We start from the raw sequence: 23,305 nt of genomic DNA, 5'->3' as shown, positions 1-23,305 counted from the left end.
CTCTTATATCCAATTTTAAATCTCACAAGGGCAATGGGGGTTAAGTGACTTGCCCAGGGTCACACAGCTAGTAAGTGTTAAGTGTCTGAGGCTGGATTTGAACTCAGGTCCTCCTGAATCCAGGGCCAGTGCTCTATCCACTGTGCCTCCTGGCCGCCCCCTGTCCTTCATTTTCAAAGAGGATCAGTGTCATCATGGGGTGGTATCTTGACTTGTACATGAATTGGATTTAAGTGGGGCACAATTACACAAAGTCATCAGCCACAGTCTCTCTTCCAGAGTCATCAAAGTCCAGTGGCAAGACAAGAGTCGGGATAACCAGCTATAGCCTTGGATGCAATGGATGACTTTGGTGTCTTTGCTTTCTAATCAAACTCTAAGTGTTCCCCAGTGCCTGCTTCACCTACCTTGGTGACCATTGGAACAAACTGTTCTCACCAGCCCATTCCACTGGAGGAAGCCTTCATGTTTTGGTGGGTAGACAACTCCCCAGGTCCTCAATGGATTTGAAGCCTATCAGTTACCCTCCACCTGATTTAACCTAGCAGCTAAGACGGTTTGCTGAGGTGTGGCCGCTGTGAATGCTTGGAGTCACTGGGGATAGTTGGGTGAGAGGTGAACACCAAAAGTGGATGAGCAGCCCTGAAAAAGGCTCAGCAGCCCTTACACCAAAGATGTTGGTATTCCTGAACACTCACAATAACTTACGATCTAAATCTGACATCATCTGAACTCTTTGTTTTATAGAGTAAACTGAGGGAACTTGCTAAATGTCACACAGGTATTTAATACCAAAATTGGCACTAAAACCCAGGTCTTAACTCCTACCTTTCTGTAGACAAGAGCCATCTGTGTATTTTTTTAAAGTGGGGCAATGAGGGTTAAGTGACTTGCCCTGGGTCACACAGCTAGTAAGTGTCAAGTGTCTGAGGCTGGATTTGAACTCTGGTCTTCCTGAATCCAGGGCCAGTGCTTTATCCACTGCACTACCTAGCTGCCCTTCCATCTGTGTAATTTTTACCAAATCCCTGCAACCATCCTTCTGAACCTCAGTTTCTTCACTGAAAAATTGAGAGATTTCACTTGGGTGACTTCTAAGGTCATGCCCAGCTCTGACATTCTCTGTTGTGTGTTTAATGTGAATGCTGAGTGTTCATAATTGTTAATGTGTGACAGAAAGGCAAACAATAGGATATTAGGAGGGTGTGTGTGTGTGTGTGTGTGTGTGTGTGTGTGTGTGCGCGCGCGTGCGCGCATGTGTATAAAGAGGGGATTAGAAGTGGGGAAGAAGAAGGGGAAGGAAATCAAGGAGCAGAAATATGAAGGAAAGAAATGCCAGGATGAGCAAGAGAGGGAAAAAAGAATTCAAGCATTGATGTAAAGGTCAGAGTGCTTGGACAGAGTAATAAATTAAGACTTGGACTGGACACTTGCAAAAGAGTATGTGACCTATGACATCTCTCCTCCCTCAAATTCTAAGTAGTTCAGCAAGGCTTCTTATTAGCCATGAGGACCTTTTGTTGACTATTCCAATTTATCCTGCATCCAGATTGTTTGTAAATGGTGGTTTGCATTTTGTCTTCCCCCTTTAGACAGAGATCTCAAGAACAGGAACTGTCTTTTGCCTTTCTTTGTATCCCCATCAATTAGCACAGTGCCTGCCTGCTACATGGTAGGTAATTAATACATGTTTACTGACTCACTGAGGACCCTGAAGAAAGAAAAGCCAGCAAATAAAGGAAAAGTTAGGGAGCTGCCTTGAATTCATAGCCCTATTTAAATATGGGGATTAAGGCTGGCAAACCAAACAGAAGTAATGTTGTTTTCTCAGCAGTGTTTAGTCTACCTAGAACTGTAGAGGCAGTGTCATGTGGTAAGTAGACTTCAAAGCCAGGAAGACCTAGGTTCAAGTTCCAACTGTGACAGGTACTGGATGTGTGACCCGGAGCAAGTCCGTTAACTTCTCCACAGCTTTGCAGACATCTAAGTTGCAGAGAAGGTGGTGATCTGACCTGGTAGAGGGAATTAATTTCTGGGAATTCGCTGCGCTAATGAAATAACAAGTCCAGTTGGAAACAAAACAAAACAAAAAGAATCTTAGAACTTGAGAGCTGGAAAGGATTTAGCTATCATCCAGTTCAAACCTCTTCCTGTCCAGTGAGGGGATTCATGCCACGATATCCACGACAGAAGGTTAATCCAGTATTTATTTGAACAATGCAGTGAAGGGTGGGACTCACTATCACAACGCAGCCCATTTCATTGTTAATTGTTTCTCATTGTTTTTGCCTTAGTGTTGAGCTGAAATCATCCTCACTATACCTTCCATCTATTGGCTCTAGTTTGGACACAAAAACTTAGCTACTCCTGCTTCTAAATGATACTCATTTAAAAAAAAAAATTCAAAGATAGAATTCCAGACTTGTAGCACTGGAAGGAACCTCAGAAGCCAACTAGTCTAAAGCAGAGCCGTACAAGAATTCTTTCCACGGCAACCCCACAAAGTGATCATCTATCCTTGGCTTGAAAATGGAACCTTCTATGTCACAAGGCAGTCCACACTATTTTTGGATAGCTCTAATTGATGAATTCAGGCTTCCCACAGCCACTGGAACCAAAAGAGAGAGTGTAAAGTAGGCTCCCTTTAGTGGAAATATGCACAGTCTAATACAGAATATGTTTAATGTGATTGATTGTACATACATAACCTTTATCGGATTGCTTTCTGTCTTGGGGAGGGGGGAGGGAAGGGAGGAAGGAAGAAAAAATTGGAACTAAAAATCTTGTGAAAACAAATGTTGAAAACTATCTTTACATGTAACTGGAAAATAATAAAATATTTTTATGTTTAAAAATTTTTAAAAAGAAATATTCTCAGTCTGAGAGAACCTTTTATCTTTCATCTTTAGTTAGAACCATTGACATCTCAGTTTCAAAAGAAAAAGAAACATTATTCATTTTGTTACCTACAATATAATAGGTCCTACAAACTGCAATTTTAAAAAATTGAAATAACTCAGATAATTGCTTAAAATTTTGAAAATGAAATTTTCAACATCATTAATCTTTTTGAAAAATGAAATAATAGTCCTTTTGGTGGGCAAATATATAACTGATTTGAAGAAAAAAGGACCACTGGATAAGCTGAAACTAGACAATAGAGACCATTTAAATATCAAGGTAAAAATCCTAAATCCAAAAAATATGACACACTATATTTATCACTAGAACTCATGGAAATTGTTATTGATGAAGAAGAGGCTGACATCCCTCCTAATCCACCACAACACCCTGATTCATTGAGACCATTCAACTCTACTATTGTCTAGTTCATACTTTTTTTCTTGTCCAAAAGAATCCTGAGAGCCTTTATTAAATACCTTGATGAAACACAAATACACTATGGTTATGTCATTTTCCCTGGTATACCAGTTGAAAACCCTGTCTTTTAAAAAAAATGAGATTCTTCTAGCATAACCTCTCTTAAATGAATGTACACTAGCTTTTAGTGACCAATTCTCCTCCTCTTAAACATATATGCTAAAATTTTGTCAGGCATTGGAAGGCAAGTTCATCAGCTTAGAGACTGAATAATCTTCTTTTCCTTTTTGAAGCATTTGCCCAATTCCTGGTCCACACCACATCTTTTTCGATAGTAGCTCAGCAATTACATTTATTAAGTTCTCTCCTAGGCAAAGACCTATTGGTTCTTTAAGCAAAATATTTTCCTTTACATGACTACCTTATTCTACAAAAAAATAAAAACAAAAACAAAAACAAAAAGGTCTGAGATCCTCTAGGATAGAAACAATATTTTATTTTTTTTCTTCAGGAGAATCTAGATCACGATACAGAATAAGACAGTTTTTGATTACAGCAGTACAATTTGCTCAATTTCTACAAGAACACAAGGGTGGTGGGGAGGCAGATTGTGGCTTTTTTTCCATTCACATTACAACACTCAAGGTCTTACCATTTATGACACACATTTGGACAACAAGTACTAGATTTGGGGGAGGACAAAATAAACAGCCACCTCATGCAATCTCCACCTAAGCTACCATGACCACCACCATTCTGAGTATAGGAGACAGTGTGCACATCAAATACAGAAGGGCTGACACTGAGAAAAAGGCATAGGGAGATACCTTAATTAAAGTCAGGGTAATTGGTGGGATTGACTCTCTCCTCTCCTCTCCTCTCCTCTCCTCTCCTCTCCCTCCCTCCCTCTCTCCCTCACTACTGCCCTCGCTCTCTCTCCATCTTCCCTGACCCCCCCCCATGCATTCTCTTCCCCCAACTCTAGTGCTCCTCACTCACAATGGAGAAAATGACGAGAGGGACAGACAGCCTCTACAGGTTGAGACCAAATACCCCCATTAAACCACAATGATCAATTCCTGCCACAACCCTTGTTTCACACCAAACAAAGTAAAGAAGTTAGGAGTTCAGCTGACATCAGGAGAAGGAATTTGAGGTCTAAGACCAAGATTTGGATTTGGGAATAGTGTCAGGCTTCAGAGATGCCAGGGTTATTGCTGAGATACTGGAAATCAAGACAAGGGACTACCACTTTCTTTTTGGATTGGGGGGGGGGGGTAGAGAAGGAGGGGTCAGGGAGGAAAGACAGAGGCTTCGTCTAAATGTCGCCGTGACACCAGCTTTTCCCAGCCTTGGCCTTTACAAATTTAGGACCATGACAGGAGTTTCTAGCAAGCTTTAAGATGGCCAACTAACTTTGATAAGACCTACTATGGAATTGAGGCAAGCTGCTTTTAATTCAAAATATAAAGGAAAGCTTTCTAACAATTAAAGCAATCAAACGATGGCACAGCCTGCCTTGACCAGTTGGCAGCTTCCCATCGCTTGAGGTGCTCATGCAGGGGTTAGATAATAGACCATATGTCAGGACTGTTGTAGTGGGGATTACTGCACTAGCTGCGGGGTTGGCCATCTCAGTACCTATGATTCTGAGAAAGGGGAAAGTGGGACTCTTCTCCCCCAGAGACAAGAGTTGTAGCTTGGAGCTGCCTTGGGCATCTTCAGTACAGGCTGAAGGGCAGAATACTGAGCTGTTACAGGTGGGGAGGAAGCATGAGAGGTGAAAGGCCTTAGAATAAGAACACTGCATATATCACTACCCTGTCATCCTCTGGGAGACTTCAAATAGTCAGAAATGTATGCCCTGTCCTTCTTTATCCATGCCAATCAAGAGAAAGAACTATTTGTTCCCTTCTCAGAGTGGGAGGGGAGAAGTGCAGATAGGAAGAAGAGACCATGGTGATGGATGGATTGATGGATGACCCAGCTCCTGACCTTGGGGAAAGTTAATCCAAGTTTTACTAGGGACACAATATCACCCACAAACATCGAACCACAAAGACCATGTTGATCAACCACACACATACACATCACACAAGTCAGACAGTACAATAGGCTAAGAGGGGCACGAGCATTAGTTTGTCTGGCAAAGTCATGGACCAGTTTTGGAGGAATGGACAGGAATGGACACGTGACTTCTTGGCTTTTCCTGGGAAAGGTTTTGTTGCTGTGGTTTCCAGGCATTTCAAGCATCAATGTTGGCATCTAGGGGGTTGTGCAGTGGTCTTTAGGGATTGGTGGCTGTGGAAAGAGAGGAGAAAAACCCTTCTTTTGACCTTATAACAATAGTAGTTAGCACGTATATTAAAAGGAGCTAGGGGGCTCAGTGAATAGAGTGCCAGGAGAAATCAGGAAAACTGATTGTTGCTAGTTCAAATCTGGCCTCAGACATTTACAAGCTGTGTGACCCTGGGCAAGTCACATGCAGGTCTGTGTATTTTGGTACCTTGGGGCGAAACTATGACTTTTACCCTAGTTATGGATCTGCAATCACCCAACTTTCCTAGGCTTCAGTTTCTTCATCTATAAAATCACATTCACCAACCCTGTCGCCCTTATGGAATTGTGGAGAGAAAATGGATATTATTATTATTAAATGGTTGACTGTGGATAACTATATGGAATTTTAAGTTACAATAAAAGCTGGTTTACTTAACGTTCTAACAGCAGAAAGTCTCTGTAAGCAGCTCTGTACCATGTACAGCAAGGACAAATTGCTGTATGGGATATATGTTACTTATACTTTGCCTATAAAGAAGCTCAGGCCAGGAAAGCAAAAGAATTTGTCCGTGGTTCCATAGTTAGTGTTAGAGACAGGGTTCAAATCCAGACCTACTGTCCAGTGTTCTTCCAATCTACTACACTTAGCTTTGCGCTGACCCTGTGAACCCACCCAAAGTGCCTTCTGAATCCTCAAAGAAAAGTTAAATTGTCTTCAGTATAGTTTTAGTGTTAGGTGTTTTGTTGCATTCTAATTCTTCTAAAAAATGATAAGTACCCAGAGTCACTGCTAACTCCCCATTAAATAAAATATTGGATTATCTCGAACACCCTACTTCTATGGTGCTAGACAATTGACAGCATTTAAGTGTTTTAGCAATTCTCCGTATCTGCCACCACTTATCCTTTCCTCTCAGACTCAGAATTCTCTCAGGGCAGGACCGGCTCTAGTTCCATTCTCTGTACCCCTCCCCCTCCCCCAACTCTCCTAGATACTAGTCTAAGACTAGCTTTCCAGGGGTCTACTTTAACCTTCCCAGACTAGCTAATTAGTCCTGTTTCAGGGCCATCACAGGCCGGAATGGGAGGGAGAGAGGGAGGGGGCTCACCTTCTTGCCTGACTGCTGCACACCTCAATTCTCCACTTTCTGGGGTTCTGTAGCTGAAAAGAAAAACAGCATAAAGTATAACACAGAAAAGACTGACCGGCAGGGAGGCGCTGCTGGGCTATGCCCACATCTGACTATAGGAGACCTGGTTTTGCTTTCGGTGGTGGGGAGGGGGACAAGGGGCTGCTGAGGCATTGTGGAGATACAGCTAGACAGCAATGGGGAGGGCCTCCCTGTCCCACCACCACCCCTTCCACAGACACCTACCAGTGACTTGCCATACAAAACTCTTAAGGTTTGGGGGTGTTGTCTTTTACTGTGTTCTTCACCCTCTTTTCTACCCCCTCCCACCATCATTGTGACCAGATAGTTATGAAAAGTTACCATTGGAGGTGATCAGGTTCTCCACCTGAGCCTCTTCATCTCCAGGAGCTCTGAAAGAGAATATACAATATAGGTCCCTTGTCCCAAGAAAGGTTCTCAGAGCCTCCTCTCCTTAAACCAGAGATCCTCTGATAGAGGCCAAGACAACCCAGAGAGAAGTTTGGAGGCACCTAAGAGCAGAGCCCACTGATCATCTAAGGGCACTGAATAAGTCCCTCCCTGGAGTCCAAGGGAGAGGACAAGCTGATTGAGTCTGTTGGAATAGACTCAGACATTTTTCAAATACATAGCAAAGACCAAAGAACAGATCATGTCAAAACCTTTCAGTCAGTCAGTACGCATCGATTAATTACTTACAACATGTAGGGCATTTTGGGGTGCACAGGGGATGCAAAACAACAACAAACAGTCCTTATCCTTATAAGGCACTCTCGTTTTTGTTTTGTTGTTTTTGTGGGGCAATGAGGGTTAAATGACTTGCCCAGGGTCACATAGCTAGTAAGTGTCAAGTGTCTAAGGTCAGATTTGAACTCAGGTCCTCCTGAATCCAGGGCCAGTGCTTTTATCCACTGTGCCACTTAGCTGCCCCTAAGGCACTCTCTTTTATTACTACTTTCTGGGAAAAGATCAAAATTAATATTACCTCTAATTTCTTCTGTATTGATATTACAAGGTAACTGATTTTATGCTGGATTAATTTTATAATTGGGTCTTTATCCATCTGGCTTGAGTTGTGTTTAGGAAGGCAATTAAGTTATAGCTTAAAGTTTGTTTATATGTGTGTGTGTGTATAAAAGTTAGTTTAGAAGAAAGATTGTTCTCTCTCACGCTGGTATCTCCAGGATACTTCATGGATACCATTAATTTAGTCCCTCAAAATCATTATCCCCAAAGGATGAATCCCGCCTCTTTTCCTGTTTTTGTATAGTTAAGGGAGTTTTTAATCTCTTCCAACAAGACAGCAAGCCTGTTATGCTGCTACAGATGGGCTGCATAAAACAATTAACATTCCTCAGTTGTTAGAGATGGGAGTGATTAGCCTTACCTGAACACCAGCCCACCTTTCTCAGCAGAGTCAATGTAACAATGTTCCTGTCCCAACCCTACACCGCCTTTTCTCCACTCCTAACAAGACCCTTTCACTGTTGTGTGTTAATAAAGAAGGTCCCCTCCTTCTTTGGGGGTTGCTGTCTTTGCTGAAGTTACCAGAGTGACACATTTTGTTCACAATTATACCCGTCTCTGTTAATAAGCTGACTGAGCTCAGAGTCTGTGCCTCAGTCTCCCTTTACTACATGTACTCGCCACACTTCTGAGGGAATTTCTCAGCCTGTTCAACCTGGCTCTTCTAACTAGTCCTATCCTCTGTAGACACATCCATCTCCTCTCTGTACCCACTTATTTTTCCTAGCATAGGTGCCCGTCAATTGCCCTGCTGCTAGATACATAGGAGAGTATATTGCAGGTGCACCGAAACAGGATTTGACAGGCTCAGCCCTGCAGGCTGATCTGAAAACCTGGATTGTAAGGAAGGGCAGAGAGGAACACAGCTCTTTGAAAGGGTCTCCCACGCTCCTTACAACTCAAGAAGGCTAAGGGCCCTGAACTTTGGTGGTGTTCCTCTAAGAAAGGGCCCCAAGCCAAGGAGAAGGGAGATCGGCAATAGTGGAGGTAGAGACAATTTCAAAAACTTATTCCTCTCTCCTGGCTGTAAATTGTACTGCTCTGTATCCCCCGGCTTCAAGACCGCAGCAGACTTTATTACTTCCCATTGGCTGAATGAAGATGGAGTTCTTTCCTTTCCCTATCTTCACCACAAAGACTTCAGCCCACTCCCCTGCCCCTGCCCCTGCCTCTGACTTGGAGAGATAGAAGAACTTGACAGCTTTGGGATCAATTTGAATCCACCAAGCTTCTTCCCAATCATTTCAGGCTTCACCATCCCAGTGCATGCATTACCTGGGCTTCTGATTGAAGCTGCACTTGCATCTCCGACCTAAGAGGAAAACAACAAAAAAAATCCAGTTATCTGGGGCAGCTAGGTGACGCAGTGGATAGAGCACCAGCCCTGGAGTCAGGAGAACCTGAGTTCAAATTCGGCCTCAGACACTTAACACTTACTAGCTGTGTGACCCTGGGCAAGTCACTTAATCCCAATTGCCTCACTTAAAAAAACAAACAAACAAACAAATCCAGTTGTCCAAATCTCAGATATTGGTAGATGAGACCCTCAATGTACCCTGCCTCATGAGGACACAATTGTAGTATTGTGCTTGGTTGTGGGTATAACCTTTAGGAAAAGAAATTGTCTAGCTGTAGTATATCCACAGGATGGGTGACCAGGGTGGTGAGGGAACATACAGCCATATCATATGAGAATAAATAGAAGGAACTGGGATTTTTAGCTTTGAGAAGACTTAAGGGAGACATTGTAGCTCTGTCCAAGTATTTAAAGGATTGTCACATGCAAGAGAGATTAGACTTATTTCTTATGCTTGGCCCCGGGGGGGGGGGGGGGGGGGGGGGGGCCAGAACCTGAAGTAATGGATAGAAGTTAACAGATTCCAATTGTAACCTGTAACTTCATTAGTATAGGAAGTCCCAGATGAGGAAATGCTTTCTCTGCAATTTATAAGATTAGAATTGCTCAGTGTACTAAGAGGTTAATTGGCTTTGCCCAAGGTCACACAGCCAATAGATAGATAGATAGATAGATAGATAGATAGATAGATAGATAGATAGATAGATAGATAGATAGATAGATAGATAGATAGATAGATATGGAGAGAGAGAGAGAGAGAGAGAGAGAGAGAGGGAGAGGGAGAGGTGTCACTAAACCATATACAAGGATCCTTGCTGGCCACATAGTGACTTTAAAAAACACATATTAACATTATCTGTGTTCTACTCTAATTTTAGGTATTTTGTTAAACATTTCCCAATGATATGTCCATCCAGTTCAGGCCATGCTTTAGAGTGTTATAGGCCTGCTCTACAGGACTGGTTCTCAAGCTTTTTGGTTTCACAACTCCTTGATATTATTAAAAATTATTGAGGGCATCAAAGAGTTTGTATTTATTTGTATTATATCTACCCATATTTACAGTATTGGAAATTGAAACTGATACATTTTAAAATGCTTATTTATTTTTATAAAATGATAATAAATCCATTACATGTTAACATAAATGACGTACTTCATAAAAATAGCTATACTTATGTAACTACATGTAAAAATAACTATACTTTCCAAAACAAAAAATTCAAGTGGCATTGTTTTGCATATTTTTGCAAATCACTAATGTCTGCTTTGCTAGAATATAGCTGGATTCTCATATCTGTTCCTACAGTCAATCTGTTGCCATCTGTTATTTGGGTTGAGGTGTATGACAAAAATCTGGTCTCACACAGATATGTAGTTGGAAAAGGGAGGAGTATTTTGTTGTCATTCAGTCATTTCAATTGTGTCTGATTCTTTCTGACCCCTTTTGGCGTTTTCTTGGCAAAGATACTAGAGTGGTTTATCATTTCTTTCTCCAGCTCATTTTACAGATGAGGAAACTGAGGTAAAAGGGGTTAAATGACTTGCCCAGGATCACTCAACTAGTGTCTGAGGTCTGATTTGAATTCAGAAAAATGACTCTTCCTGACTCCAGGCCCAGTACTCTATCCCCTGTACCACCTAGCTACCCATATCATGCATACGGGTATACTATTTTTTTAAACATGTGTCTAGATGCTGTTGTGATTAATGCAATACAGATTCATTTTATAACTTACTGAACTCACAGCAACTTTTTGACATTTTGTATTTACCCAATTAACGGATGCTAATAAACTAATTGTTTTCAGGAGGAGCTACCTAACTTTTTAAATGTTCAGTAGACTTCCTCATACTCCAAGAGTTTGGGAATCACTGACCTTGACCTTTAAAACTAGAGGAGTTCAAAAGAAGGAGAAACGCCCGTGGGCTGGCATGATCAGAGAAGGCTTCACCTGAGTCATATCTGAGCTGGGCCTTGAGGGGTGAGTAGGATTTCAACAGACATAGAGAAGAATAGAAGACTATAGGAGAAGGTAGGTTTGAATGGTGGGGATAATAATAATGATTATTAATAATAATAACAATTAATAATAAATAACTGATAATTATTAATAACAACAATAACAAGGGGCAGCTAGGTGGCACAGTGGATAGAGCACTGACCCTGGAGTCAAAAGGACCTGAGTTCAAATCTGGCCTCAGACACTTAACACTTACTAGCTGTGTGACCCTCGGCAAGTCACTTAACCCCAATTGCCTCACCAAAAAAAAAATAATAATAATTTAAAAAATAATAATAATAACAATAACTTAAAAGGACAGCTAGGTGGTCCAGTGGACAGAAAACTGGACTTGGTATCAGAAAGGCCTGAGCTCAAACTCTGCTGCAGATATTTACTAGCTTCTCTGGGCAAGATACTTTGATTTTCTCAGCCTCAATTTCTTCAATTATGAAATGGTTATGAAAATAGCAGCACTTGCCTTATCGTGTTCTTGTGAGGATGACATGAGATAATATACATAAAGTGCTTTGCAAACCTTACAGAGGTATATAAATGCTAGTTATCGTAATAATAGCTGAAAATTGTATCACATTTTAAAGCCTGCAAAGTACTTTACAAACTTTATTTCACTGGATCCTATTAGCCCTGTAAAGTATGTCCTGCAAATATTACTATCCCTAATTTACAGATGAATATTGAGGCTCAGAGAGGTAAGTGATTTGTCTGTGGTAACAAAGCTAGTAAGTGTCATAGGAAGGAACCTCGGCCCTTCTTGAGCCGGAGTTGAACAGGTAGGTAGTCAGTTCTCTGAGAAGGGATCTCTGCCTTCGAATCATCTTTCTTACAGGACAACACCATTCCCTTAGATCAGGGCCCACTGACCCATCCCAATTAGGTAACAGAGTAGCCTTGAGTTCTAGAGGGCCCCCATCACAGGGGGGAGTCTTATTTTCTCTCTTTGCCTTCATCACTTACTCAGGATAAGGAGGATCCCAACTGAAAACAGGACCACAGCAAACACCAAGCCTCCAATCCTCAGACTCTGGTAATCTGCAGAGGGAGCAACCAGGTATGAATGGAAAGGGAGACACAGGTAGGCATTTCCTAGACTCCTTTCAGATACCTCACCCACCCACCCTCCCCCCAAAAGCCTTCCTCCGATTCCCCCCCCCCCTTATAGTCCCTTGCCACCCCAACGGGGCACCAGTGCTCACCATAATGAAAAGGATCTTGTTCTTTCTTCTGATCAGAAGCTGTAAACAACACAAACAAGGGCATGAGGAAGGGGAGAATAACAATTCATTTATACAGAAATTATGGTTACACAACATTTTCACAGGCATTATCTCATGTGACCCTCATGTCAAGCCTGTGCTGTAAACAGGAAGAAGTGTTTCTATTCTACAATCACAGAACATTAGGATTAGAAGAAATCTCAGGGTTATCTAGTCCAGGATTTCTTAACTTTTTTTCCTGTCACGGATCCTTTTCCTTCCTTCCTTCCCTGCATCCTTCCTTTACTCCTCTCCCTTCTTTTTCTTCTCTCCCTCCCTTCATCCTTCTCTCCCATTCCATTTCTTTTTCCCTTCCCTCTTTCCTCTGTTCTTGCCTTCTTCCATCCCTCCATTGTTCTCCTCCTCCTCCCTCCCTTCCTTTCTTTCTTCCCCTTCACAAAATAATAGTTTTAAAGAAACCAATGATAGTGCAATACAATTGCCCAAATATTTAAAAACCAAAAACCTAAGAACCCCTGATCTAGTACAACATCAGGCCAGGAATTCCCTTCACAACATCTGGGCCAAACTGGTACAGACTCTAGTCGACCTGCAGTAAAGGAGAACCTCCCACTATTCCCCCACCCAAGGTGGCTCATTACACTTTGGGGTCTCTCTGATTCTTACAAAAGTGTTTCCTTACATTAAATCTACCTCTTTTTAACTTGCATGTTGAATTATTACAAACAAAACCCAGGGCCAGAAATTCTACCCAGGGTCTGACCACTGAAATGGACCAGTAGTGATCTTCATGATAGAAGCAAAACCCTGTTCTCAGCCCCTGCACAGGGGGGTAGCCCCTGCACTACCTAGCTGTCCCAGCATCCAGCTTTGCAGGCAACTCTGGGGCACACAAGGACTGCAGATTCCTGCCTCTTCTACCCAGGTTCCAGGAGAGTCCACTTACCACTAGCTAGGACCAGAGGAACCAACAGGCTGCATAGAAAGGTCAGCACCATCTCCATGGTGGTATCTGGGGAAAGAGCAAAGAAAAGAAATTACTCCAGACTAAAGATTCCCCAGAAGATCATCAGCAGGGCTGGGAGAAAAATAAGGCATGGTCCTGCCTTCAAGGAGCTTATAGTCCAGTTGGAGAGATAAACATTCATGCATGAAAAGAGAACAGATTATACAAAGCAGCTGGGATGGGGCAGCAAGAGATCTGGGCCTAGTCATGGAATCTGGATTTTTGGGGGAGTGGGCAAGGCAATGGGGTTAAGTGACTTGCCCAGGGTCACATAGCTAGTAAGTGTCAAATGTCTGAGGCCAGATTTGAATTCAGGTCCTCCTGACTCCAGGGCCAGCGCTTTAACCACTTCATCACCTAGTTGCCTAAGGGCACTTGGATTTAAATGCAGGCTCTGACGGGTAACCACAGAGCAGTCACTTCACAGCTCTTTGGTCTTGGTTCACTAAAAATGCTGGAGCACATTTTGTAAATATATTACCACTGTACCACTCATCAAATGAAGTCATACAGACCATAAGTGCTAAGGAAGCTCAGGGGAGAGAAAGATCATAGGAGACTGGGGGATTCAGGGAAGACTTCATGGAGGAGGTGGGCTTTGAGATGAACAGGATCCAGATGGAAAGAGGTAAGGGAAAACAGGAGAGAGGTTCTGAGGAAGAGAGGAGGGTGTGAACAAAGACAGGTAGTCAGGAATAGTTGATCAATCGGCCTATAAGCAATATTAATTACTGTGTTTCATGCACTCTGCTAAGTACTGGGACACAAAAGACAGCTTCTTCCCTCAAGGTGCTCACAGTCTAATGGGTAAAGCTACATACAGGATAAGTAGGAAATAATCACCAGAGAGAAGATACTAGAATTAAGAGAGATTGGGGGGCAGCTAGGTGGCACAGTGGATAGAGCACTGGCCCTGGAGTCAGGAGTACCTGGGTTCAAATCCGGCCTCAGACACTTAACACATACTAGCTGTGTGACCCTAGGCAAGTCACTTAACTCCAACTGCCTCACTAAAAAAAAAAAAGAGAGAGAGAGAGATTGAGGAAGGCTTCCTGTAGAAGACGGGATTTTAGCTAGGATTAGAAGGAGGCCAAGGGGGCCAGAAGGCAGAGAAAAGGAAGGAGAACATTCCAGACGTGAGAGATAGTCAGTAAAAATGCCTGGAGTGGGGAGATCAAATATCTTGTCCTAAGACCATGAAGGAGGTCAGGGACCCAGAATTGCAAAACATACTGGGGGACGTGGGGCAGTTTGGCCTTGATCATAGGAGAGGATGAAAAGGGTCTTGATAGAGAAAGTAAAGGGGAGGCAAGGAAGAAGCCCCAAAGTGGGTCTTTTTTTTTTTTTTTAGTGAGGCAATTGGGGTTAAGTGACTTGCCCAGGGTCACACAGCTAGTAAGTGTTAAGTGTCTGAGGCTGGATTTGAACTCAGGTCCTCCTGACTCCAGGGCTGGTGCTCTATCCACTGCGCCACCTGGCTGCCCCCAAAGTAGGTCTTTGAAGAGAATTGCATAGTGTTCTAAGTGGTGGTAGACTGGCAGTCACCTGTGGACCTAGACGTTCTTCCTGTTTCAAGGTCTGAGGTCCCTGGAAAAGATTAAGCCTGCTTTGGGAAGGGTATCCAACTTCCAGAAACTTTTCTCAAGTCCTTGGTGAATCTAGAGAAAACAGCCATCTTCCAGTTCCTCTGAAAGCCACTGGGAGTCAGGATTGCTCCAGGGATGCCTTGGCCTTTGTAAGACTTGGAGAGAAATTTTGTCATGGCTTTTAGAAGACAGCTGAGGCATTGTCAAGGCCAGTTCTTTCATTCAATTTAACAAGTACTTACTGAACTGATATCATGTCCAGGACTGTACTGGCCACCATCAGAGATTAAAAGAAGTATGAGACACGGTACCATGGTCACAGACATTGTCACAGAACTCATGATCTAGCTGGAAGCCTTGATTGTAATAAGATGGAACTAATCACGGGTTTATTCATGTGGTATGGACTGTGAATGCCCAGAAGGAATTCATAGGAGAGGAAGATCACTGGGGGCTTCAGGGAGGAAGCAGACTTGGACTGGAAAAGACTGGAAAGACTGGAATGGACTGGAAAGAAACCTGACCTGGGAAATAATCTGATCACTGCAATCCAATAAGCATTATTAAGCACTTATCCTTGGACTAAGCATTGGTGATACAAAGACAAGAGGAAAAATACTAACTACCCTCAAAGAATTTACATTCTACTAAAATGCATCATGTAGTTAGAGATGTCTGTCTATCTACTGAAGGTAATTTGAGGAAGAAGAACAAACTAACAACTAGGGGACTCAAGAAAGGCTTCCTATAGGAGGAGACCAATGATCTGAGTCTTGAAAGAAGACAGGGATCCTATGAAGCTGATCCTAAGGGGGATTCCTAAGGGAACAGGACATTCCAGGCATGCAGAGTTAGTTGCTACTAGAGGTATGAGATAGAATGCAGAATTCAGGGATTAGTTTGTTTGGACCATAATATATGAAGAATAATCTGCAATAATCTTGGAAAGACCAGGAGGTAGAACAAAAATATCAGGGGCTTTAAATGTCAAGCTGGGGAATTTGTATTTTATCTTGGTGGCAATAAGTAGAGAGGCACTGAAGCTTACTAAGCAGAGAAGTCACATGGTCAGATTGCTTCAGGAATTTGACAACTGTGTGGAGGATAGATTGGAAACAGAGAGGGAAGCCAGGTTCTAGACTATCATTCTGGGTTCAAGAAATGCTACTAATACACTATTTGGCCTTGTTTCTAGACCCTTCACTATCCAAGGTGACCTCTAGACATATCTACTACTAAACCTTCACTCTTTTTTTTGGCCTGGGGAGGTCACTGCTCAATAGTCTCCCCAGATCCCATTCCCCACATCTGCCCAGTCTTTCATGCTCACCCCCTGACCTTTACTCTATTGCCTGGCCCAAGTTTCAGGGAGCAGAGACATGCCCATCACTATTCCATGGCTATATTTGTATAAAAATATTTATAGCAGCTCTTTTTGTGGTGGCTAAGAATTGGAAATCAAAGGATGGGGGCTAAATAAACTGCGGTATATGATGGTGATGGGATATTATTCTGCTATAAGAAATGACAAGCAGGATGACTTCAGAAAGGCCTGGAAAGACTTGTATGAACTGATGTATAGTAAAGTGAGCAGAACCATCAGAACATTGTGCACAGAGACAGCAATACTGTTTGATGAAGATCTGTGAATGACTTAGCAATACAATGATCCAAGACAATCCCAAAAGACTAATGATGAAGCCTACTATCCACCTCCAAAGAAAGAACTGATATTGTTTGAACACAAACTGAATTTTGACTCTGCCTTTTAGTCCTTATGACTTTGGGCAAGTCTGTCACCCTCTTTGGACCTCAGTGTCCTCATCTATCAAGTGAAAGAGTTGAGGGGGCAGCTAGGTGGTGCAGTGGATAAAGCACTGGCCCTGGATTCAGAAGGACCTGAGTTCAAATCCGGCCTCAGACACTTGACACTTACTAGCTGTGTGACCCTGGGCAAGTCACTTAACCCTCATTGCCTCGCAAAAAAAAAAACAAAAACAAAAAAATGAAAGAGTTGAATTAGCTGGTTTCTGAAATCCCATCCGGCTCTAGATCTAAGATTTTAAAATCTGGTGGGTGGCAGTGCTGCTATAAAGTTTAAATTTCAGCCTAGAAGAAAATGCATAACACAGCTGTGGAGAATGCTTTGCGCGGTGCCGCAAATGTCATAATTTTTTTCCTGACTCAGAGGTGAGTAGGAAGAGCTCCCCTCTAGGAAGGTACAGTAGGCAGAAAAGCAGACACTTCTGAAGGCTGGGAAAAACTTTCTGCCCAACACACACACACACACACACACACACACCTACCATCCCTACCATTCACAGCTCATCCCTCCCCCATTTTGTCCCACATTCCTTTCCTTAACTGAAGAAGCTAGGACTGGGGTGGGGGGCATGGAGTCTAGGGTGGCAGAAGAGGCTAGGAATGTCTCCTTTCCTTTTAAAACTATGCAGGGACGGGGCAGCTAGGTGGCGCAGTGGATAAAGCACTGGCCTTGGATTCAGGAGGACTTGAGTTCAAATCCAGCCTCAGACACTTGACACTTACTAGCTGTGTGACCCTGGGCAAGCCACTTAACCCCCACTGCCCTGCAAAACAAAACAAAACAAAACAAAAAAGCAAAACTATGCAGGGCAGGGGCAGCTAGGTGGTGCAGTGGATAAAGTGCCGGCCCTGTATTCAGGAGGACCTGAGTTCAAATCCGACCTCAGACACTTGATACTTACTAGCTGTGAGACCCTGGGCAAGTCACTTAACCCCAATTGCCTCACCAAAAAAAAAAAAAAAGAAAGAAAAGTAAAGAAAACTATGCAGGGCAAAGCCACTTAGGCATTAGGCGTGCCAGAAGAGACAGACCAAACACACTGCCCCTAGCCCCATCCTCTCTCCTGCCCAGGTCCATGTACTTCCATATCTTTTAAGGGCAGTGATTTACCCAGACTCCAACATCAAGACACCAAGAAAGGCTGGGGCTCAGTGCTATGAAGAGCAAGAGCGATCTGGGAGGGGATGAGGAAAGTGCCTGGTCCTCAGCAGGACACTGCTCCTCCATCTTCCTGGTAGCTTTCCCAAATCTTCTTTTTCAATAAGGAACTCAATCTGTGTATTACCCTGGGCAAGTCACTCACCCTTGCAAAAAGGGGGCACAGTTTAGTAGAAGGAAGGAATGACTACTGAATTTGGAGTCAGAGGATCAGGATTCATATCTCAGCTCTGCTCCTCAATACTCATGTGATCTTGGACCTCCCTTGGGCGGGGGGGGGGGGGGGTCTCAATTTCTTATCTATAAAATGAAGAAGTTGGACCAGATCTCTTAGGTCCTGTCTAACTCTGTAGTTCAGGGCTCTCTCTGAGGCATTTATTAACCTTCCTCCCAAGCTGTGGTGATACCCCTACCTACCTTACCCCCACACACACACCAATTACTTGGTTTGGGGGTGTGGGGGTTTGGGTACCAGACCCTTTGATTTCATTAGTATCAGGAATTCCCAATGAGGAAACTCCCTCTACCAATGTAGAATAACATATGCTCTATGTATAGTCTTACACAAGTCACCCAGGCCACTGAGAGGTTCAATGACTTGCCCAGGGTCACACAGCCAGCATTTGTCTTGAATCCAAGGCCAGTTCTCTATCCATGATGCCATGTTGCCTTTTTGTTCCTATTTTGCACATACTTATCTATGTACATGTTGATAGAGTGTAAGCCCCTCAAGGATAGGAACTGTTTTATTTTTGTCTCCATATCCCCAACATTTGGCAGCTAGGTAGCACAGTGGGTAGAGCGCCGACCCTGGAATCAGGAGGACCTGAGTTCAAATCTGACCTCAGATACTTACTAGCTCTGTCACCCTGGGCAAGTCACTCAACCCCATTTGCCTCAGTTTTCTCATCTGTAAAATGAACTGGAGAAGGAAATGGCAAACCACTCCAGCATCTTTGTCAAGAAAATCCCAAATGGGATCATGGAGAGTCAGACATGACTAATCGATCCAAAAAATATCTCTGACATTTACCACAGTGCCTGGCACATAGAAGAGGTTTAATGAATGCTTATTCACTGATGACTAAGATCCTGTGGCTTTGAGCGCTGGGCAGGTATTCTAAGGTAAGAGTCTTCTTACTCTTAACCATGATCTTAGAGGCATCCAATCCAATCTGCCACCTAATCATAGAATTCCCTCTGTGGCCCTTCATCACAGCCCATCAGCTGTTGTCTAAATACTTCAAGTGACAGGAAGCTCACTGTTCTTCCAAGAATGCTTGTAAGCGAGTGGCTCACTCTCACTGGTGGAAAGTTCTTGTTCTGAGCCTAAAGGTGAATGAAAGTCCTTTGACATGACTGCTGGTTAGTGATGTTTGACCTGCCTGAGAGTTCCTGATATTCCACATAGTAGGGAGAGTGTTAGAACAGACTACCCTGCAAGAAAGCTGAGAAAGCAGACTGGCTTTAGCGGGAATTCTGCAAAGCCCAAAGTAAATTAGAAGTAAAGAGGGAAAAGTGGAGATAAGCCAGAAAGAGCATCTTCTAAAAAAGAAAAGGCAAGGTAAAGGCAGGAGAACTTCCTCCAAAGATAAGCAGGTGATATGGATTTCCTAGACTGTAAGGGTACAGGGATAAGGAGCCACTGGACTCTCTGCCCAAGGGCCTGGAGTAATGATGATTATGGTGATGGTGGTGGTGGTGGTGGTGGGGTTGGTGACAATGATGATAACTACTGCTATTCATAAAGCACTTTAATGAATACAATTTAATTTGATCCTTACAACAACCCTGTGAGGTGGGTGCCATAATATTCCCCATTTCACAGATGAGGAAACTGAGGTGGAGAGAGGCTTAGTGATCAAATAAAGTCACATAGCTATTTAGTGACTGAGGCAGGATTTGAACTCAAGTCTGCCCGACTCCAAATTCAGCACTCCATCCTTGCTCACTGGATCATAGGGACAATCACTCCAGCCTGTTAACAGCAGTAATAATGCTAGGTTTAGAGTTGGGGAACTTGAATTCAGATCCCATCTCTGCTTCTTACTTATACCCCATGTGATGTGGATATGAAGAGGAAATTTGGCATAGTGGTTAGAGCACTAGACTGGGAGTCAGGAAGACCTGACAAATCTAACCTCAGTTATTTATTAACTGTGTGACCCTGGCCAAGTCACTTAACCCCATTTGCCTCATTTTATTCATCTATAAAATGAACTGGAGAAGGAAATGGCAAACCATCCCATTATCGTTGCCAAGAATACCCCAAATGGGATCACAAAGAGTTGGGCATGGCTGAAACGACTGAACAACCACAAAAATAGAAAGAAAAGCAACTAGTTGGTGAAATCTCAACCTGTCATATTTTTTATAACCCATACTAGTAAGGCATAATAGAAATCTCAGCTCTGCTGTGGAAATAATTTGACTGCAGCCTCCTCTTATAGTGTTTGGGTACCAGACTATGCTAAAACATTAACTTCCCTTCTTCCTCTTCTCCCCTCCCATTGCCTTTCTTTCCTATTGGCTTGGCTCTCATCTTTGCTCTCAGTCCATAACACTCAGGATGTCAACATGAGGATGGCACTCACAGAGTAACCGTAGATGCCACAGAAGACCCTACCTTTAAGACAGAAGATACCCCCTTGCACACATAGGAGAGTGTATGTCATAGAATCTATGTGGAACAGGGAATCCCCGGTCAGGTTCGGCTGGGCTAGGTGACCTCTCTCCCATTCTAAGGCTTTATCAATCTGTGATTCTGTCGGGGGACAAGAATAACACTCGACTGTTAGGTTCACTAGGCTTCTATTACATGCTGCTACTGGTTATCAAGGGATGCAATTTGGCTCAAGCTGTATCCTAGACTGTGTAATAATGTTGTAACATTATTCTATTCCAAAGGAGGAGGGAACAGGGGTGGGGAGGGAAAAGAAAGGAGGAGAAGAAGGGAAAAAGAGAAAGAAGGGAAAGGGGGAAAGAGATAAATAAGAGAGGTAGAAAGAGAGAAGCTGAAAAGAAAGGAAGAGAAGAATTTAGATTTTTATAGTATCTGGTAGAAGTCTAGACCTGTGATTTTGATACTGTAGGAAATTCCTTTCACCAACACAGATCAGCAAAGTAATTTACAGTTTTTGAGGGTTGACTGAGCCACTGTAAGAGACAAGATTTCAAGGAAGGTCTTCTTTTTCCTGGTATAGTGTTATTGTGACTTGTTTAATGCAAGATTCAGTCTGTTTGGGCTTAGAATTACAGAATGATTGAACTGAAGGGGAGTTTAGAGATCCCTCAGTCTAACCCCTTAATTTTAGAGATTGGGTAATTAAGTGTTTGGATTTAAAATTCTTCCATTTGGACTGTAAGAAGAACTAAACATAAGCAAGAAAATTAGCCTCAATGACTTACACTAAGAGCTACTTAGTGGATATGAAAGAGATAGGTCCAATTATAACAACCATAGCAATTATATTGAAACTCTATTATCAAAAATTTTAAAATATGTGTCTTATTTTCCCCAAAGTACGTTATAACAATTTCAACCTTTTTTAAAGTTTTGAGCTCCACATTCTATCCCTCCCCCTTCTCCTCCATCCCTGAGACAGTAAGCAATCAGCTATAGGTTATACATGTGCAATAATGTAAAACATTTCCATATTAGTCATTTTATCAAAAAAATCTATAAGTTCAAAGAACCTAAGTTAAGAACTCCTGATCTATGAGTAGTCATGGAAAACATTCCCACATTAGCTGGGTTGTGAAAGAAAATAGTCAAAAAACCCAAAACTTCAGATTAAGGAATTGTCAAAGAGGAAAAATAAAATAAAATAAATGTGTTTCCATCTGTTTTCAGATACTATCAGTTCTTTCTCTGTAGATGGGTTGCAATTTTCATAAGTCTGATCTAAAGGAATGTGGGGCAATAAATTAGCCTGGAGACAAGTGAAGTTATTCTAGAAAAACTACCTGGAGAAGGTGAATCCTAAGTAGAATCAAAAAGGAAGTGGACATTCTAGTTGAGAGAGAAAGCTAGGTTCAAAGTGGAGAGTGAGTAAGTTACATGGAAGCTATGAGCACAATGGGCTGAACAGAGCTAAGAGTATCCAGCCAGGGGTGGTAGGAGCCCAAGGGTGCACGAGGCAGGGTCAGCCAGTAGAGGAGCCTTGAAGCCCAAATTAGAAGTGGGAATCACTACAAGAGAGCACAGGAAATTGTAGGGAGTTTGCAAGCAAGGGAAAAAATGGTATGAAAAGTGTTTGAGGAAGACACTTCTTTTGGGGGGGGGCAGGGCGGTGAGGGTTAAGTGACTTTCCCAGGGTCACACAGCTAGTAAGTGTCAAGTGTCTGAGTCTGGATTTGAACTCAGGTCCTCCTGAATCCAGTGCCGGTGCTTTATCCATTGTGCCACCTAGCTGCCCTGAGGAAGACACTTCTTGATGCTCGATGTAGGCCTTATGAGTGCATGAAGGAAGTTCCCAGCCGGCTACCACTCCACTCCTCCATTTCAGAGGAAGGGATATAGTTCTTCCTCCCATACACATAGTCTGCACAGTGACAGAACAACAGCTGTGGGCACTGCTATAGGTCCGCCACCCTGTCTCAGATCTCCCTTCATTAGGCCTGAGTCTTATTAAGTTCCTGCTGCCTGTTTTAGCCAGCTTCCCCTCCTATACCACCAACCCCCTCCCCCACCATGAAGTTTTAATTAAGATGCCAAAATCATCCCATAGAAAAGAGAGTAAGACTTGGGGGAGGGGGGGGGGGTGGTAGTCCTCCTCGTTAAATATTTACCAAATGAGCTGAGCAACACCACTGTGCCTCATAAATATTCATATGGTGCCTGTCGGCCTGCCCTCCTGAGAGATGATTCATATTCCCTTGCTAGAGTCTGTAAAATGAAAGGGATGAGCAGATTATCTCCCTAGTAGGTCCATTCCGGATCTAACATTCTAACTTAAGTCTCAAGCACTTTCTGGAGAAGGCAACAGAGGGTTTCTTTACAGGGTAGATTTTAGCTCCTCGTAAGGAAAAAGCACTTACTGATGATAATCAGAGCTGTCCTAAAGTGGAATTTGTTGCCTTGGAAGAGGAAAGTAACAAATAAGAGAGTTCACATTAGTGTGGTACTTTGAGGTTTGCAAAGGGTTTTAAGTCATCCTGGAGGCCTAGATAATGAATGACTTACTGAGAATGCTATAGACTATACAGTTATTTCTTCCACATTGTGGTGGGGCTGGGGATATGGCACCCCTAGGATCTAGAAAATCTATGTAGAGTGTTTGGGCACTCCATTTGTACAAGAGAAGTCTGAATATTTTTCTTTTCCTTTTTTTTTTTTCCTTTTTTTTGGCGGG

At 42.8% G+C, this 23,305-nt stretch overlaps 1 protein-coding gene across 1 annotated transcript in view; it reads right to left on the bottom strand.

The window, feature by feature from the left end:
* Window positions 1–3,797: 3,797 nt before the first annotated feature.
* Window positions 3,798–23,305, bottom strand: part of FXYD6 (FXYD domain containing ion transport regulator 6) — a 43,887-nt gene continuing 24,379 nt past the window's right edge. Inside the window, exons 2-8 of the mRNA XM_043997410.1 lie at window positions 13,323–13,388; window positions 12,356–12,394; window positions 12,117–12,191; window positions 9,054–9,090; window positions 7,095–7,144; window positions 6,711–6,763; window positions 3,798–5,622 (exon numbers count right to left, since the gene is read on the bottom strand). Of these exons, the coding sequence (XP_043853345.1) occupies window positions 6,735–6,763; window positions 7,095–7,144; window positions 9,054–9,090; window positions 12,117–12,191; window positions 12,356–12,394; window positions 13,323–13,380 (288 nt within the window). The 5' untranslated portion in view covers window positions 13,381–13,388 and the 3' untranslated portion in view covers window positions 3,798–5,622; window positions 6,711–6,734. The remainder of the gene's footprint in view (window positions 5,623–6,710; window positions 6,764–7,094; window positions 7,145–9,053; window positions 9,091–12,116; window positions 12,192–12,355; window positions 12,395–13,322; window positions 13,389–23,305) is intronic.

The sequence above is a fragment of the Dromiciops gliroides genome, chromosome 3 (genome assembly GCF_019393635.1).
Source record: "Dromiciops gliroides isolate mDroGli1 chromosome 3, mDroGli1.pri, whole genome shotgun sequence".
Taxonomy (NCBI): Eukaryota; Metazoa; Chordata; class Mammalia; order Microbiotheria; family Microbiotheriidae; genus Dromiciops; species Dromiciops gliroides.
Note: the sequence above shows the minus strand (reverse complement) of the source record. Positions and strands in the feature narration are given on the sequence as shown.